Here is a 17,380-nt window from a genome sequence, read left to right as displayed (position 1 = left end):
AGTAAAACTGATATTTTTTTAAAAGATGTTTTTGTTGTCAAATCTTTAGCAAAAAAAATTAGGCTTCTCCAAATCAAGGAAAACATGGTAGTCATATATTGATAATTTGGGAAACACAGGCCACAGTCATTTGCTTTCTTGCTGAGAGCTAGATGAGAAAACCAATGCCATTTCATCTTTTTATGATAAATATGAAGACACAGAGTGAAGTTAGCCTAACTCACGCTCAGACAGGAAGGGAAAGTAATTCATGGCTCTCCATTAGTTTTGAATAGCATCAAGGCATCTCCTTTTCAGTTCTGTCAGTTGTCAAAAACTAATAATTGCTTAAAACCTTATATGATAGAGATAAATAAGATAAGATAAAGATGGGCTGCTTAACACACCCCCCCCAAAAAAAAAAAAAATCGGGAAAAGTTAAATATGTCAATTTTAGGCTATTTATGTAAATTAAGCTGAAGCACTTTGATAGTACTATACACAGTAAACAAATTAGAAGGGCACTCACCCACCCCAAATTTTCTATGTGCCGATATGATGCTGCAATAGATGCCACTCAATGTTGTCACACTCCATCATATATTACTAGATTATAAAGCCATAGAAATGTATTTTATTAGCTTTTAAAAACTGTAGAATACGATTTTATATTTTTATTGAAAAAAATTAGATCCACATGAACATATGGCATATATAGTCTGGATATATTTTATGTACCCTAATGGCATCCTCTAAAAAAACTAAATGAAAAAAGAAAAACAAACATTTGCTGAGATATGAATTGTACATGTTTATGATTTTAGTGTAGGGTTTGTAGTTCACTTTGTATTATTGCGTGTGCTTTAATTTAAAATAGAAAAAGACAGTGAATTGTCAGCAGTAACTGTTTATACCTGAATACCAAAATTCATTGTGATATATGAAAAATTCAATGAGATATGATGAGATGGGGATTTTTTTTAATTTGTGAAACTTTTTAGTGACCTTGACAATGAAATCAAATGTTCTTGGGCCCCTATGAAATATTTCCACAAAGTTTTATCAATTTTGGTTCAAAATCTTTTGAGTTATATTGCTAACAGACAAACAAACTAATAGGGATAAGAACAACCTCCCTCCACCTATTGGTGGGCGAGGTAAACATGGATGTAGCTTACAGGTCAGAAAAACGAAGCCAACTTGGAAGTGTTTCACGCTGCAATCACATTGGAAGTGACATGGTGACCATAGAGAATGAAGGATATTTGGTGACTTCAACCAACTACGGGCAAAAGAACGGCGGATGATTCAAAGTGGGCAGAACCAACTTTCCTCAGCTTCAAGGCAAACAATTAAAGCAACTACCAATGAGAGTACAGGAACCATTGATTGACATATGGACTGGTAGTAAATACATTAGAGGGTTACCTAGGCAACCAGTGTGAGATTCAAAGTGTTGTAAGATGAGCAAAGTGCTTCCAGTGCATTCTACCTTAAGGCCACCAGATGGCAATAGTTGTGGTTGCAAAAAGACTAACGGTCATATAAAAGTCTACCACTTTTTTGCTGGCTTTATGGTCTCGGCCATTCGTTTTGGGTCATGCTGAATAAGAAATTAAGTCTATTTTGTAAATTTTGGTCATGCTATATTTAAAACTGGAGGATGGTATGAAACCTCATTGGCTAATGACTTGTCAGACCCCTCCTCATCACATCTGTTTTATTGCAATCAGGAAACGCTCATCCTGAAGCTTCAAAACAGGACTTTAAAAACCAACATGTGACCTTACGGTAGCTACGTCCATCTTTTCTATTGTCTGTAGATAGTACTAAGCCTGCATTATAGTGGACTAACTATACTGACTTTGCAAATGCCTAACATTAGCCAGCATTAGTGTGCGGGACTAGTACAATCTAAGCATTGTGTTTGTACATTTTGTTTGTTTGTACATTAGCTCTCAGTTGAATATTGTGGGCCTACTGTTTTCCCTCCCCGTGAGTGGATGTGAGTATGACGCATTACATTGTGACTACAAAACCATTAATTGTATCATCTAGCTTAGCCCAATGTTTGCAATGCAAATTGCAAATGGAGAAGGTTCGCCTTCAGAGTAAACGCTGTGCTTCACAGCTGCAGCCAACATGTTTCAAAAGGCCTAACTTTTACTCTGAAGGCAAATGGTTTCCCTTTGCAGTTCGTGTAGCACTTTTCACCATTTCAATACACCTCAGAGAGCATTTGTAGACAAAATCTGTCACTTCCCATGCAAATTATGGGTGACCACAGCAATACGCCAGCAATCGCAAGGGAGTTTTTGTAAACTGGTTGGGGAATACATCTTTTTCCCAAGGGGCAGGTGGGTCGCTAGGGAAAAATGAAGTTCACTGACTGGTCTCTAGGCCCGTTTGACTGGGGCTTCAGCAACCATTTTCCCAGTTGCCTCCTTGGGAATACTCATTTTTCCCTAATGCCTGGTGGTTGCCAGATGGTCACGAACTGCTCTCTAGGCCTGTGTGACTGTGGCCTTATTCACTTGATCTTACAGTGTCACCACAATGGTCACGTCCAAAATGGACAAGATAATGTCACGTGGTTAGTGGCCATGTGTCTGCAAAACCTCAATACAATCATCTGAGTGGGATCAACTTTCTCATTTAACACTTGGCAAGAAAGCAAATAAGTGTATAGATCAAAATAAAAGCCAAACCCTTGTATTCCATTAGTCGTGAGCCTGTCTTGTCAATATTTGTTCATTTTCTGCTCATTAAATTCTTTGTATTAAAACATTATCCATCTCACTGGCATTTCATTCCCCTGTCTTAACATATTTTTATAGATTAAAGCTACTAATTTGTCTAATTTGGATCCAATCCAGTCAACATGTTGAGGCTACACTATTCCCACACTCTGATTTTATTTATATCACATCCAAGGACACAAGAAGGATTTTACACATCATTGCCTACTTTATTCACCCTCTTGTCACTGAACACCTTACCTTGTTGTTCCATATTCAGCCCTCTCCCCTAAAAGGAATAAGCACACACAGAGAGAGGCTAAATTAGAATACACTGGTTTTACAATCATAGAAGGTAGTGGCACGGTTGAGTGCTGGCTGACTATACAAGGCTGGCAGATGGAGACGGAAAGGGGTGCTATGAGAAAACGGGCATCTATTCAGCCAGACTGAATGGGGTGAGCGCCATGGCTGAATCTGACTCACCGCCAGCGGTCATTCAACGGTCGCCCTAGAAACGGCACAAGAGCCCCAGAAGGGGATGGCCTGTCGACTAGCTCTGTGAAAGTGAAAATGTATCCAGGGGCAACAAGAGTGGGAGCTGATTTGTACAGTGTTATGATTTCATGTTATGTGCACCACATTAGTACGCACACATGCACGCACGCACGCATGCACGCACACACACACACACACACACACACACACACACACACACACACACACACACACACACACACACTCGGTATAGCAAACAAATTAAGGCCTCGCTTTGATCAGTCAGTCAGAAATGTTTGTTCAAGGATCATGTCATGTGTAAAGCAGCTTCCAGCACAATCCTTCTTTATGTCAGACACATAATTCCAACCTTAAAGCAGACGCTAGCAAGAGTCTGATGATGACATCATGGCATCAAACATTTTTCTTCTCTCTTTTGGCTGAGGTTAATGCATATTTAATATCAGGCATATATAAATGCTTTAAGTGCTACACTAGTAATTGAGCTTGAGGTGGCTTGCTTTTAGGTCCTACAGTTTTCAGGCTGTATAATTTTAAATTCTATTTTGATTTACTGTTAATTATCTCATTTTAAAAAAAATATGTGTACAATATACACAACTGTATACCTACACAAGTTGCACCCTTTATGTGATATATGTTCATGAGAGTCTGGAAACTTTGGAATTACCCACAGAGCAGTATTCAACCCAAACGTGCATGTTTGTGATTCCAAAGTAGCAGCATAATGACAAGAGAAGATACAGAGCCTTATTGACTCTTTTGGTTTCATTCACTGGTCATGAGGCATAATAGTCTTTAAACAAAGTGCTTAATGGATTGCAGGGTTTTTGTTCTCTTAACATACCTCAGAATGATATCATTTTATATAATATTTTCCAAAAGCATGGGGATAAAAACAGTTCTAATAAATGTTCTATGCATACATCTGTATATCAATGTACTGTTATAGTGTACACATGTCTTCCTTTTTTGGCAGCTTAGTAGTTACCTAAATATAGAATTTTCCATGCCACTAATGCGCAGTACAACAATGTTTTAATAAGTCTCACCTTCTCCCAGCGTCTGCTTCAGAAGGTCATGCTTAGCCTGCAGTTTGACAATGAGGTTGCTGCCATTCAAGTACTCCTTGTATTTCTATTGATAAGAAAGACAAAAAAGACAAATAGTGCCAGGGTTATTTTTAGTCACTCTGCACATTTATACCACGCTACAGTGTCTTTGGATGTTCATTTGTCTGATAACTTACTGTAAAGTAGAAGCCCTCAGTCTCTTGCTGATTGGCTCGCCTTTTGGCGATGCTTGCCTTGCTCATGTAAGAGTCAGACGAGGCTGATTTCACCGACTCTGTGGATTGGCTGTGCTGGAAGGCCTCTGAAACATCAAAGTCCTCCACCGTAAGCATGTCGTGGAGGGTCTGCAAGGTGGCATCAAGAGTCTTCCTCACCTGACACACACAGCATGTAAACTTTAATAGTAATTTTAGCAATATATATGGAATATATTTGTCATATATAATTATGGGGCACTGGAGATTGGTCATTGGTATACGTAAAACACAAAAAGAATATCTATGCCAAATGTCTTCTCAGTGTCTCAGACTCAAACTGTGGTGTAAAAAAGGCAGCACAGATTATACCGCTGCAGGCTATTTGCACCGTAGTTAGACTGACACAGTGAACAATAGAGTAATTAGCTTGCTAGCTTGATGCATCATGACATGAAAGATTAACTATGTGCCTTCAATGTGAGGCAGACAGGAAGGGAGCGTGCATTTCCTTATTCATGACAGACAGGCACTGACACATATACACACCCTGGTGACCTTTAAACATGTCTGTGTGAGTCACAGCGGCCTTGGTGACCATGCTGGGGGTGGCCCCCATTCGAAGCAGGAGACTGGATGAGATACGACCCCACAGATCAGTGTCAGATTAAATATGAATATGAATGCAGAGTGACAGCTCTGGAGACTGGTTGGTTGTTGTTACATGATGTTGTAGAGAGTATAGGTGGCCAATCCCATTACAGAATACAGCACAGCCCATGGAGGCATTAAAGCACCTCGTGCGCCATGATAATAACCCATCCCTCTGATGAGTGAGAGGTTCCAGTTTTTACTGAGGAACAGTTTTGTCAAATATTCTTTTGTTTGCTGAGAGGTGAGTGAAAACACCGATATCACTTTCATGTCTGCACTGCAGATATGAGACTACAAGCAAGCAGCGTAGCTTAGCATAGGTGGAAAGAAGGTAGCAAAACTAACCCGGCTCTGTACAAAATTATCAAATTCTGCCTATAAGTAAAGTTTACAATTTAACACATAATATCGTGCCCAATTTTAACCCATAGTTTTATCTTTAATGTACACATTGCAAATCTTGTTAGGAAGCTCAAAGTGAAGACTGGTTCACTTAAAATAAATCTTGCTTGTGGAAGCTACTTTTCTCCCTGTGATTGTTTATGGTGTATCTATATCCCGCTTCAGTTTTACAGGGTTTGGTACAGTGTACCATGCATCACTATGTTTTATTACAAATGCAAAGTGTCTGACTCATCATTGCATTCTTTATGTTTTGGTGTGTTGGCCATCACTGACCACTGGCAGAAAACAGCACTGGTATATTTTCCTCTATAAAGCAACAGTTTACCTTTGTACCATTCTCTGTCCCAGCACCAACAGTTACCAGCTATGCTCCTCTGAACAGTTGCTTTTTGATGTGCCCAGGCTTCTGACTGATTTGGGAAAACAGTGTTTTCTTACTGCACACCTTGGATATGGGATAATTTAAAGACCTAAATGTAAACATGCCCGTATCTATTGGGGAATTTAAAAGCATCATAAGGAATGCAGTGACTAATGTTTTAACGTAAGGTTATTTGTATATTATGCTATAGATGTTGTATTTAATGTTGCGTTTGCTGCAATTTTTTTTGTTGAGATTTTGAGGTTTTAAAGGTAATAATGAATAAAATAATCCGTAAGCAGTTTTGTTCAGTGGATCAGATATCTTTAAACATATCGATGCAAACTAAACTAAGCTAACCCGCTGCAGACTGTGGCTTCAGATGTAAGGGAGAGAGGGTTAAGAGCAAAAATGATGAACTTTGAAACTATATGTTGTAACGCAGAAAGCTAGCTCAATAAAGATTCTTTCTCAAAGACTCTGGTGTCTGTTGTTTTGGTGTTGTTTTGCATTTAGAGCAGTAGATATGTATCGTGAATGCTTTTTTTTTCCTGTTCTGCTACACGTAGTCACACTTGATTATTGGCTTGAATGACAATATGTTCATTTTTTTGCACAGTATTTTGCAGTAATGCACTGATGGGCATAGCCTCTATATTTATACCCAGCAACTCAGACCATCATGTTACCAGCTTCCCCTACAAGACCCTATACAGGTTTTAAGATTTAACTTTTCAGCATCACTGATCATAACATGCATAAACCTTTCATTTTTATTTATGTACACCTTTGTGGATGCAGCTGAGACACAACAACATCATCTTTATTGTCTTTTCATCCTGATCAGTGTGCCGCATGAGGACATACTAAAGCAAAACACTGAGAAAAAGGCCAAATGTAAAATGAGCGTCATTTTCGTTTAGGCCATTTTACTAAACTGTATAAACGTATCAGTAAGCTTGCTTCACCTCTTCATTTTCTATTTTCAGTGTGGCCAAACGAGACTGCAGCTGGTGGTAGCGCATCAAGAGCTCTGTCTGGACAGGTTGCTGTGCACTCACTTGACACACCTGAGATTAAGAAATAAAGGGTTCTTTACAAGAGTGATTTAACACAGAACAAAGCAAACATAATAAGAACAAAGAAAAAGAAAAAACATTTTTACATCACTATCCATCTCTGTTAGCTCACCTCATCTCCCATGTGTGGCTGATAGTCAAAGCATGCTGGAGGACAGAAGATCTGACTATGTGTGTCCATAAACTTCAGCTTGTCTCCTCTGGTGTCCATGGCATCAACCGCTCCCTCCAGTAAGTCCAAACCTTCGTGGCGAGAAGTTTCTAGACTATATTCTGCAGAAAGGTAGGTTCTCAGGGTGCGAGCTAGGCTTGCATGGTACCCTAAGTCGCAACACTGAGGACAAAAAAAAATAAAACAGTAATTACAAATCCAGGAAGAACCTTCCACTGAAACTATGACAAAAAGGCAGCTCTCCATCATGATTTCCATTCTTGGCTCTGACTTACATCTATCATGTCTGAGACATCGTGGATGTAGTATTTGGCCACCAGGGCATTAGTAGCTGCCAGATTGAGAAGATAGTCATTCCGGGCCTTTGTGCATTTCAGCTTGTTTTCTGAGTACTTGGCTTGTCTCTGGGGTGTAAGAGGAAGAGAGGGTCCCATCAAGACAGGAAGTAAAATGGTTTCCTAAAGTACTTGAAAAATGCATTACACATTAAACCAATTTTATCCTCTCTATAATCTGTCAATATGTGTGTATAAAATACTTGGATTTACTTGGAGACATCAATTACAAATGCATTTACAGTCTGTTTGCACTCGAATAGATAGAGTATATTGTCAGTAATGTGCATGACATAAATCCTCATCCTACACAGGCCAAAACAGACCTTCTCCTTCAGTTTCTCCATCTTCTTTACAGAACTTCGACGCTGTGGACGATCATCGTGACCATAGCGCAGGCTAATGTCATTGACCTTGCCAATGTGCTTTTCCTCCTGCTTCTCTGCCTCCTTCAGCTTGCTCTCAGCACTGAGACTCTCAGTATGGTACATGTGGTACGTCTTCATCACCTGTAAGAGCACACAGCAAATGTGAAGGACATCACAGTTAAACCAGCAAGGAAATTGATTACTGGGATTTAGCTATGATGAAGAAAGGCAATTTTACAATTTGGAACACTGTGCTCTTTGATCATATTACTTTACATTGTAAGTTAAAGACCCTGCAACCTTAAAGAAGAAACTCAAAGATCAAAAAAAAAAAAGCCCTGTGGGTAGAGACTAAGTGACAGTAAGAAGAAAAAAAATCCCTTTTAACAGGAAGAAACTTAATCCGAACCAGGCTTAGGTTAAGGAGAAAGAAATGAGAGAAAAGAAAAGCGTAGGGAAACGCCCTGTGGTTTGCTCTTCAGGACAAAGAACAAACCACAGGAGAGAAAGCACACCAAGTTAGTTACTGGCAAGCAAAGTCACCCAAAAGGCTAACCCTATAGCAGCATAGCTAAGGGATGGGTCAGGGTCACTTCCTCTTGCCCTTAAATATAAGCTTCATAAAAAGAAAAGTTTTAAGCCTAGTCTTAAAAAAATAGGGTGTCTGCCTCCAAAACCAAACTGGGAGATTGCTGAAGGTTCTACCTCCCATTCTACTTTCCAAAACTACAAACCATAAGTAAGTCTGCATCCTGAGAACATATTGCTCTGTTAAGGTAAAGCAGTACTACGTATTATGATTGAGGTTCTGCCTGTCAGGAGAAATATTTTTTTAATTAAATTCTGGATTTTTTTTTTCTAGTCCTGTTGCAGTATACTGATAAAAATGAAGGCTTTTAGGAGAGCTATTAGAACATAATAAGAAATTATTCTATATAATAGGAGTGAAATGGGTGGGTTGGGTCTGAATAACTGATAATTTAACCAGATCGTCATCTGGCTCACAATCTGCCACAATTCAGTTTGTTGCAATGTGTGAAATGCAGAAATAAAGCGTTCTTGTTGCTGATTTGCTGGATTGTATGGAAGCTTGTTTCCGCCACTGAAAAAAAGAAGAAATGCCAGACAGAGGTAAGCTGAAATTTATTCTCTCAATATTTCAACTTACTGAGTGATTACCTCGAAATCTCAAGATACTTTTGAGTAAGACAAAATTTCAGGTTAGTACCCTGAAACTCTGACTTATGAACAGTAAAAAATAAATAAAATTCAGTGGCAGAAACAAACTTCCAACTAATAAGAATTTTTTAATCTACTGAGAAAAACAAATGTGAATCGAACCTTGACCTTGAGCACTTTAATGAAGCATTTGATGATCACTGTGTGCAAGCTTCACTAAAATATGACATTGTAGTTACACTGTAGTTACTCTGTAGTTACCAGGAGTAGGGTTTCTTGTGAATTGTAAATGGACCTTTAGGTCACACGCAGGTCTCGCCATAGCGTGAGCTCATCAGTCTTTCGGCCAGATAGGCTAAAATTTTAATAACCACATCATCATGACATGATTTAATAAATAAAAGCCGTTAACTGTATGCTAGACACCCATAAGACCCAAAACATTCTTGTTCATCACACATGTTCAAACATTAGGGAGTGTAGCTTACTGATCATGCTCATGGGAGTGTCATATGTTCATTGACATTTCTTAACTGAGCTGGAGGTGCTGTGCTATGTGTGTCTGTCTGTCTGATGTTGCTCCATTATTTGAACAGCCTAACCACACGAGACATGAGTGCTACTTTCACAAAAAAAACAAAACAATCTATGTTTCATGATGTTACTAAAGAAGCCACGTATAAATGTTTAACTGGTAAACCCGAATCAAGAGCACAATTACACAACATCTGCTTTGCCATCACTGATTCTCAAGTTCTCGTTTCCTAGCAACGCTGCCTGAAACGGACGTGCAAAGGACAGTGAGATCGATCAGCAGGGGAGGAAGGAGGTTACAAAGTGACAGTGAGCAACCTTCTCTGCTACGGATGAAACAGGAAACTCCTATATTCCCACAAAAACTCAGCTGCAGATCAATAGCAGGGATCAGCTGTCTGACAACATTTGCTTATTTAACACACAACTGATAAAATAACCACGCAATGATCAAATTTTCTCTTAAACGCCACACTTTTCTCAGTTACAAAGTTGAACAGACTCCTGCTATGCCTTATGCTGTGTGTGGGAGCTGCAGACAGGCATTTAATAATGCATGAATCAGAGGGAAGAAAAATCAATATCAGTATAGCCGTAATATAACATGTGCGGTACAATGTTACACGTGAGAACTATTCTCATGTGGTTTATAAGATGTCAGTAATTCTGCTTCAAATCTATTTATGATTTTCTGCATATTCTATAACATCATTTCACAATGTGCATATGTGCTTAGCTCTCTTATCAGGTTACGTTTTATTTTGTCATTAACTCTTTTTTTTTAAATAAATCACGTTTTTTGTAAATTACCAATAATTTGCAAAACTAAGAATATCATTTCACTTGGCTCAACATGATGAGGGCTGTCAAACTTTAGTGCAGTTATACAGTCAGTTTTATGATGTAGGATATTCTGTATCACAACATCCCATTTTATTGCTTGCCAAAATTCATGTTCATTGTAGTCTTAATTACACTTAATCTGTTTAAGCTTGTAAATTGTTTATGTTTATTTTATGAATTATATTAGCCGTTGAACAGTAAGTAAAGATCACGATATCACGGAGCAATTAGACCCAGAAGAAAGCATTCTGGTGTGTTTGCTGTACTGCGTCCCACATAGAGCCGGTGATATGCATCAGTTCATTTTCTTTTGCCAAATGAAGATGCAACGCAGATGAAGACAGATGTTTTCTGCCTACACCACTGCACATACCTTTCCTGTGTGTTTACTAGTACACATATGCAGACATTTCTACATGCAGCATGTAATAAGCGCTCTGTGTGAGACTACAGGATATAACAGTCCGCCGAGAGTGACAACTGTTAACGTACGAGGCAAGCAGAGGTGTCAGATTACATGTAACATTAGCTGAAAATATTACAGCAGCTCATTTTGCTGTAAGCACAGCGCACCTCTGTAGTATAGACTGCTGAGTCTGCTTGAAGCACAGCTAGGGGCAGGAACACTGTCTCCTTCAACTGGTGGAGCGATTCACAGCAGGAGGAAGAATGTAAATTTTATCCTTTCGTAACCTCAGGAGAGGGAAGAAATGACCTGTTACAGACTGCTCTGCTGATAAGGCATATCTGCTATGTGCGGTGTCAAGCCAATAGCTTCACAGGTTACAGGTGCAGGTATAAAAAAAAAAAAGGATTGACATGCCACAGGGAAAAAAGCAAAACAAGCAGCACAGAGCAGATAAAGAATTGTTACAGTGACATTTGTTTAACTCACCGTGTAGAGTTCATTGGTGACTTTCACTAATTCTTCATGCATCTGCACGCCGATGTCCTTACTCTGTACAAGAGAAAAACAGGAGACAGCATTTTAGAGGAAAATAATACCACATCTAAAGGACAAATGAAGACAGGTATTCAAACATCTAAAAACAAGAACTGGGTTATTTAACAGAACTGCTTTCCCACATGTGAAACACTTGAAAGCTGTTTTGCCAGTTTTATTTTGTATGTAATAGATGTCAGCAGTGTTGAAATGCTATCATTACTCTGCGCCAGAAAAGATCTAATACAATGCCCAAAGTGCACATGCAGACTAAAATAGAACAGTGCAGTAACTGCAGAGCATTTCCCATTGAGCAGAGTCACAGTTTCCGCTCAGTTTTAAGGGATAAGAGACTATGATGAATTGGACATGTCCCACAATATGGCTTATAGCCCAAGAGGGGGAATGGTGCCAGTGGAGAGGGAGCCTAGAAATCCTTTTGAGGAGATACGGAGTAATGCTCAGCCCAATCAATCCTGGGGTTTTTTGCCACCTCTCAGGGACTACCTTGTCAAAACAACAACCTTGCATTTTCACATGTGACAAGCATTAAACTTTAGCACATTCAGTACATTTAGTCTTTGTTTAAAAAAAATGCCAAAGTTGATTCATTTCCCTCCCCACATGTGTCATTTATTAACATCAAGACTGCACTGCAGCTGAACCAGGATACCGGAGTATAACAGGATTACTGTTTAGGAGAACTTCACCACAATTTGAGCTAACCTTTTGGAAAGGGAGACTTTCTACAGGCAGTTATTAGTAGCTTTCCTAGCACAGGTTGCAGGCCATCCTATTCTCATCAAGGCTCCCATCAAGATAGTGCAGAGCCCCCTGGAAGGCATGAATTACTGTAAACTCCTGCTGCTGTCAAATGATACTGATCTAAAATCCCTAAGGTGGATTATTCATCACGGCTGCTTTTCCACTTGCACTCTGCTACTCTCATACGAACCACACATGATATATACTGTTATATGAGATGTAACAGTATAGCAACAGTTTCAGACATATGTTAAAATTTTGTATAAAAGAAACATGTCTGATCAAGGCACCAAGTGAGATCTAGTTTATGTGAATTTGGTGTGAAACAGAATGCGCTGGAGGGCAGTGATAAAGGGTGACGAGGTATAAGCAGGGTACAGAAATCTGAACAGGCAGCAAACTCGTGATATTTATAACTCTATTCTGTGCACATTATTAATAGAGGGGATTAAAAAGAGAATGCTCGCATCTAACGTGCAAAGCTTTACTGTAAACACCTGCCACTCTTACCATAACCAAGGACAACTGTATGAGGTGCAATTTTAGACCTTATTGTATAACGCATGCAAAATCTGCATGCTAATCATAGAAGTGATTAAGTATCTTGGGACAATGGCCTGGTGGATATAATTGTCTTGGAGTCAAAATTGTCTTAAATTAGTCTTCAAAAAGACATCATGGCATGGCTATATGTCAGGGGTGTCAAACAGAGCTTGCAGGCCAAAACTGTCCCACCAAAGGGTCCAATCCGGCCCACCAGATTACTTTTCAAGGTGTAAAATTGCAGAGAAAAGTGGAAAAGTTTTAGAAATGTATATATTTTGCACCAGGAAGCATTGTGTTGCTAAACTGAGCTAGAGGTCTGAATCGCTATCATCAGATTTACAGCCTTCTTACTGAGAAAGCCGTCATTGTCATACCACACTGAACTAACAAGGTAGGCAAGGTGATGGAAAAGCTATAAAAAAAATCATGTTGCTGAAGTTGTCTTGTTTTTTTACTTGACACTGAAAGAGATGATATAGGATTTTTTTCCCTATAGGTTATAATGCAGTGGTTTCACTGATTGAGCCCACGTTAAGAGCAAACTGTGTAATACATAACCCATAAACTAAAACTAAAATGAGTTTGACACCCCTAACTGATATAGTCATGCAATTCACTTAAATGTATTTTTACATATTACTCACGTGGCATCAAGTTTGAACACCTGCAGTGTGATTTGAGCAGATGAAATGTGCGGCTGCGTGCGTTAATTACTGTCGGGGAAACACGACCTCATTCATTTAATTCCGATTCTGACCTTTTTGAAAAGTCTGATGACATCTTCGCCCACGTGCGCCAAGCGGACAATGACGTTGTTGTTGTAGATGTCACTGAGAGTGGCGTGGTCTTTGCTCTCACGTCGGGTCTGATCCAAGACCAAATACCAGCAGTTCACAGTGGACAGGAGATTTTGGTCTTTTCTGAAACAGCAAGGGACATACTTTGTTAATGAATGAAAGTTAGGGCTTCAAGCAATATTTAATAATTAACTTTCATTTCCAGTTGGGATAAAGGCTAACGAGAAAACTTTTCAAAGTTCATTCACATGTTAACTAAAAAGAGCACTTAAATATGTACGATGAAGACTTTCTTACAGCAACCAGGCAGCATACACACTTATTGACACATACACACAGAAGGCATGCTGGCTGCCTCCTTCCTTAAGAGAACATGTGAGTTCAATTATCATCACACCAAAGACTTTGTGGGGTTTTTTTTTTTCCTTCTCATCTTATGTTGTCTTTAGAGAACATTTTAGTGTGACAGCATATAAAAATGCTGTATGACATTACCTGATGTGCACAGCCTGCTTTAAAAGCTCTGAGTAAAAACACCATTTGCTGTTAGCCAATAGCTGACCTGTGCTGAGAATCAGACCAAATTCAAGTTCATTTCTGCTTTAATGAGTCGTGAAAGGAGAACAGTGAAGTTAATTAATTAGTTTTACAGTTTGCATCTGTTTGTGGATCGGAAAATGACAATCATGGGGCCATCTCTGCTGATTTGTAACCACACAACCCTTTTATCACATGATGCAAGCAAAAAGCAGCTCTGGACCAAGTGCTAAACTGCTTTGGTTTGAACATTTGGGCTTCCATCATCATTTTTATCACTTATAACCAAACATTATCAACTAAGATGGACTGCATTAGAAGATACCAGTGTTCATTAAAAAAAAATATATATATATGGCCACTGAATGTAATCTGAAAAGTTGCCTATTCTTCGTAATTGAATGTGCAGCTAATGCAATGCGATTGCACCAGCATACCACAAAGTGTGTCATTAGTATCAACCACTGCCAAACCCCAGGTAGCAAAAAAGGGAGCATCAAACAACCATGACTAATAAGATGATAACCTGAGAAAGGTATCCTTTGTAGAGGCATATAATCATGTTAGTCACAGGTTTACACACCCCAAGTCAAGAAATCCCCTCATCATTTAGAAAGAATTCATCCATGTAGAATGAAATACACAAAGGTTCTCTAAATAAGCAGCCACTGACACAGCACCCATGATTGAGCAATGATAACTGTATATAGTCATATTACATTATTCTACTGGCTTCCCACCCAGTACAATTATTTATCAAACACCAAGTGATAAACAATCTCACTGAAGATTCTAGCTTCCAACTAAAACTGCATAGAAACCACTTGTGCTAAATTGGTGTCATAGATAATTCAATTCTTCTCTAAACATGCTAAAAATATACATGTGAAAATGTTATTTTGCACTGTCATATCAGATACTTCACAGTTTCTTCCATAATCTCTTCTTTCTCTCAATGCTATATACTAGGTCATTTCTTATTGCTTATTGTGATCACCTAGTAAAGTTAAAAGCCTTACAAAGCCATCAATGGCTGAAATAGCATGCTCTTAATACTGTGTAGCATTAAAAATATGACTTTTCTTAAAGCATGATGTCTGCATCAACTGTCTATACAGTTATATCCAGTAAATAATATTTTCTTGTGTTGGACCCTCTGCACTTTTTCTGATCCACGGCAGCTTTTTCATTTCCAGCGTGAATCAGAAATGTGGAAGTTATTTTTGACTCTAATCTTGGTTTTGAAGATCACACTGAAAGAGTAGTCCTGACTTGTTTTCTCTCAACTGCTGCAAAACTTTGATCATTTTCATCCTTGGAGGATTGTATTTATGCTTTCATTTTCTTTTTGAAGTGAATTATAGCTGTTTTTCTGCCTTGGCGATGCTCACTCATATCTTCAGCTAACGCTAGTTTCTGCATCATAACAAAGAAGAAGAAAGGCACTATAGGCGCTCTCCAGCTCCCTCAGTGCATCCGAAAACAATGCCGCAATGTAATCTAAGGCTGGCTAAAACCTTATTAGCTGTACTATTTCTTAAAATCCTACTTTGTTTCAAAAGCAAAGAAACGCACTTAGTCATGAACACAAATTCAGTATTTTTTTACATTTTCATTGTCTTTCTTTGTCCGAGGTATAGACAACACATTTGTAATTTTTAAGTACTGTTTGCAATGAGTATGATACACTTAGTGCCCACTTTATTAGGTATACCTTGCTAGTACTGTGTTGAACTCTTTTTGCCTTCAGAACTGCTGTAATTCCACGTGGCATAGATTCAACAAGGTGCTGGGAAAACTCCTCAGAGATTTAGGTCCATATTGACATGACAGCCTCACAGAGTTGCTGCAGATTTATCGGCTGCACATCCATGATGCAAACCTCCTGTTCCACCACATTCCAGAGGTGTTCTATTCGATCTGGTCACCGTGGAGGCCATTTGAGTACAGCAAACTCACTGTCATGTTCAAGAAACCCGTTTGAGATGATTTGAGCTTTGTGACGTGGCGTGTTATCCTGCTTGAAGCAGCCATCAGAAGATGGAGACACTGTGGTCATAAAGGGACAAAGGAATACTGACCCGATGATCCGAATGCCACAGCAGAGACTCATCAGACCAGGCAAGGTTTCCTTTTCTTTCAGTAATGTGAAAGTCTTGAGTCACCCCTTATTTCTTTACATTTGGCTAAGAAAATGGGAAATAGGTGCAAGGATTTATTAAAACATGCAAACAGACATATGGAAAAACTAGTTTGTACAATTCTACTAAGCGTGAAAATCAATCATCTGTCAAAATTTGGTGTGACCACCTTTATGCTTCAGCACAGCCTGAGCTCTCTTAGGCAAGCTTTCTTGTAGTCTTCAGGAATAGTTCTCCAGGCTTCTTGAAGGACATTCAAAGCTCTTCTTTGGATGTTGCCACCATTTTGTTCCATTCTCTGTCAAGATGTTCCCACACTATTTCAATAATGAACCATGACAGAGACAGCACTGTGTTTTACAGTCAGGTGTTGACTCTCAATGAGTCCTGCACCTCTCTCCTGACCTCCTCCGTGCACACTGACGATAATTTGGATTCATCACTTCCATCAGACCTGTTGTCACTGATTTTCAGTCCAGTTCTTGTGTAATTTGGCTTATCTCAGCCTTTTCTCCCTGTTTCACTTCCTTAAGAATGGGTCTTCACAGCCACCCTTTCACTGAGACCATTTGTGATGAGGCTTTGGTGAACAGTAGATGTGTCGTTTAAAGGTAATTTGGAGTGCTGGTTATCAGCATTTTCTTTTTGCTTTTCCTTTCATCCTTTAACTCTTTGAAAAGAACATGAACAAGCTATCCTATCCCTATAGGCACTCTTTTCAAGCAGAGCAGTTGTTTGATCCTGGACATGGGAAGTTGCCAACCTGACTGTAAATGTTTGGCTGTTGGCTGCTCTTGAATGGGGGGGGGCACTGCAGTTTTCAGGACTCTAGAGTTCATGTGCAATTGTTATACAACTAAAATGAGTACAAGAAGATCTGTTTCACAGCAACATTTTTGCATTAGCAGAAAGCAACCCTTAGATGAACTACAGTTTACTGACAATGAAACACACAGCGCAGTTACTAACTGCTGCAAACTATACTGAATGTAAAAAGAGGGAGTTTCTTCATAAATACCATTTTCCAATAGGAGATCCTGATGGCCCTTTTACTAACTCATTTCAATCTGAAATGACCACTGATAAGAAAAAAGTGGACACTGAGTTTTGCTGTTTGACAAAAACTATCAAAGTGAAAGTGCAGAGCTTGTTCTAAAACTCCAACAGAGAAGATCACACCATATTAATAATGACTGAGACTTCATTCCATTGTAGTCT

General features: G+C 39.0%; 1 protein-coding gene across 3 annotated transcripts in view; it reads right to left on the bottom strand.

Moving 5' to 3' along the window:
* The window catches only part of LOC115780932 (SLIT-ROBO Rho GTPase-activating protein 3-like), a 39,542-nt gene that overhangs the window by 12,177 nt on the left and 9,985 nt on the right, over positions 1–17,380 (bottom strand). For all 3 annotated transcript variants that reach the window (XM_030730383.1, XM_030730384.1, XM_030730385.1), the window contains exons 3-11: positions 13,445–13,607; positions 11,329–11,391; positions 7,836–8,018; positions 7,450–7,578; positions 7,115–7,336; positions 6,892–6,993; positions 4,486–4,683; positions 4,289–4,373; positions 2,979–3,006 (exon numbers count right to left, since the gene is read on the bottom strand). In XM_030730383.1, the coding sequence (XP_030586243.1) occupies positions 2,979–3,006; positions 4,289–4,373; positions 4,486–4,683; positions 6,892–6,993; positions 7,115–7,336; positions 7,450–7,578; positions 7,836–8,018; positions 11,329–11,391; positions 13,445–13,607 (1,173 nt within the window). The remainder of the gene's footprint in view (positions 1–2,978; positions 3,007–4,288; positions 4,374–4,485; positions 4,684–6,891; positions 6,994–7,114; positions 7,337–7,449; positions 7,579–7,835; positions 8,019–11,328; positions 11,392–13,444; positions 13,608–17,380) is intronic.

The sequence above is a fragment of the Archocentrus centrarchus genome, chromosome 5, assembly GCF_007364275.1.
Source record: "Archocentrus centrarchus isolate MPI-CPG fArcCen1 chromosome 5, fArcCen1, whole genome shotgun sequence".
Lineage (NCBI taxonomy): Eukaryota > Metazoa > Chordata > Actinopteri > Cichliformes > Cichlidae > Archocentrus > Archocentrus centrarchus.
Note: the sequence above shows the minus strand (reverse complement) of the source record. Positions and strands in the feature narration are given on the sequence as shown.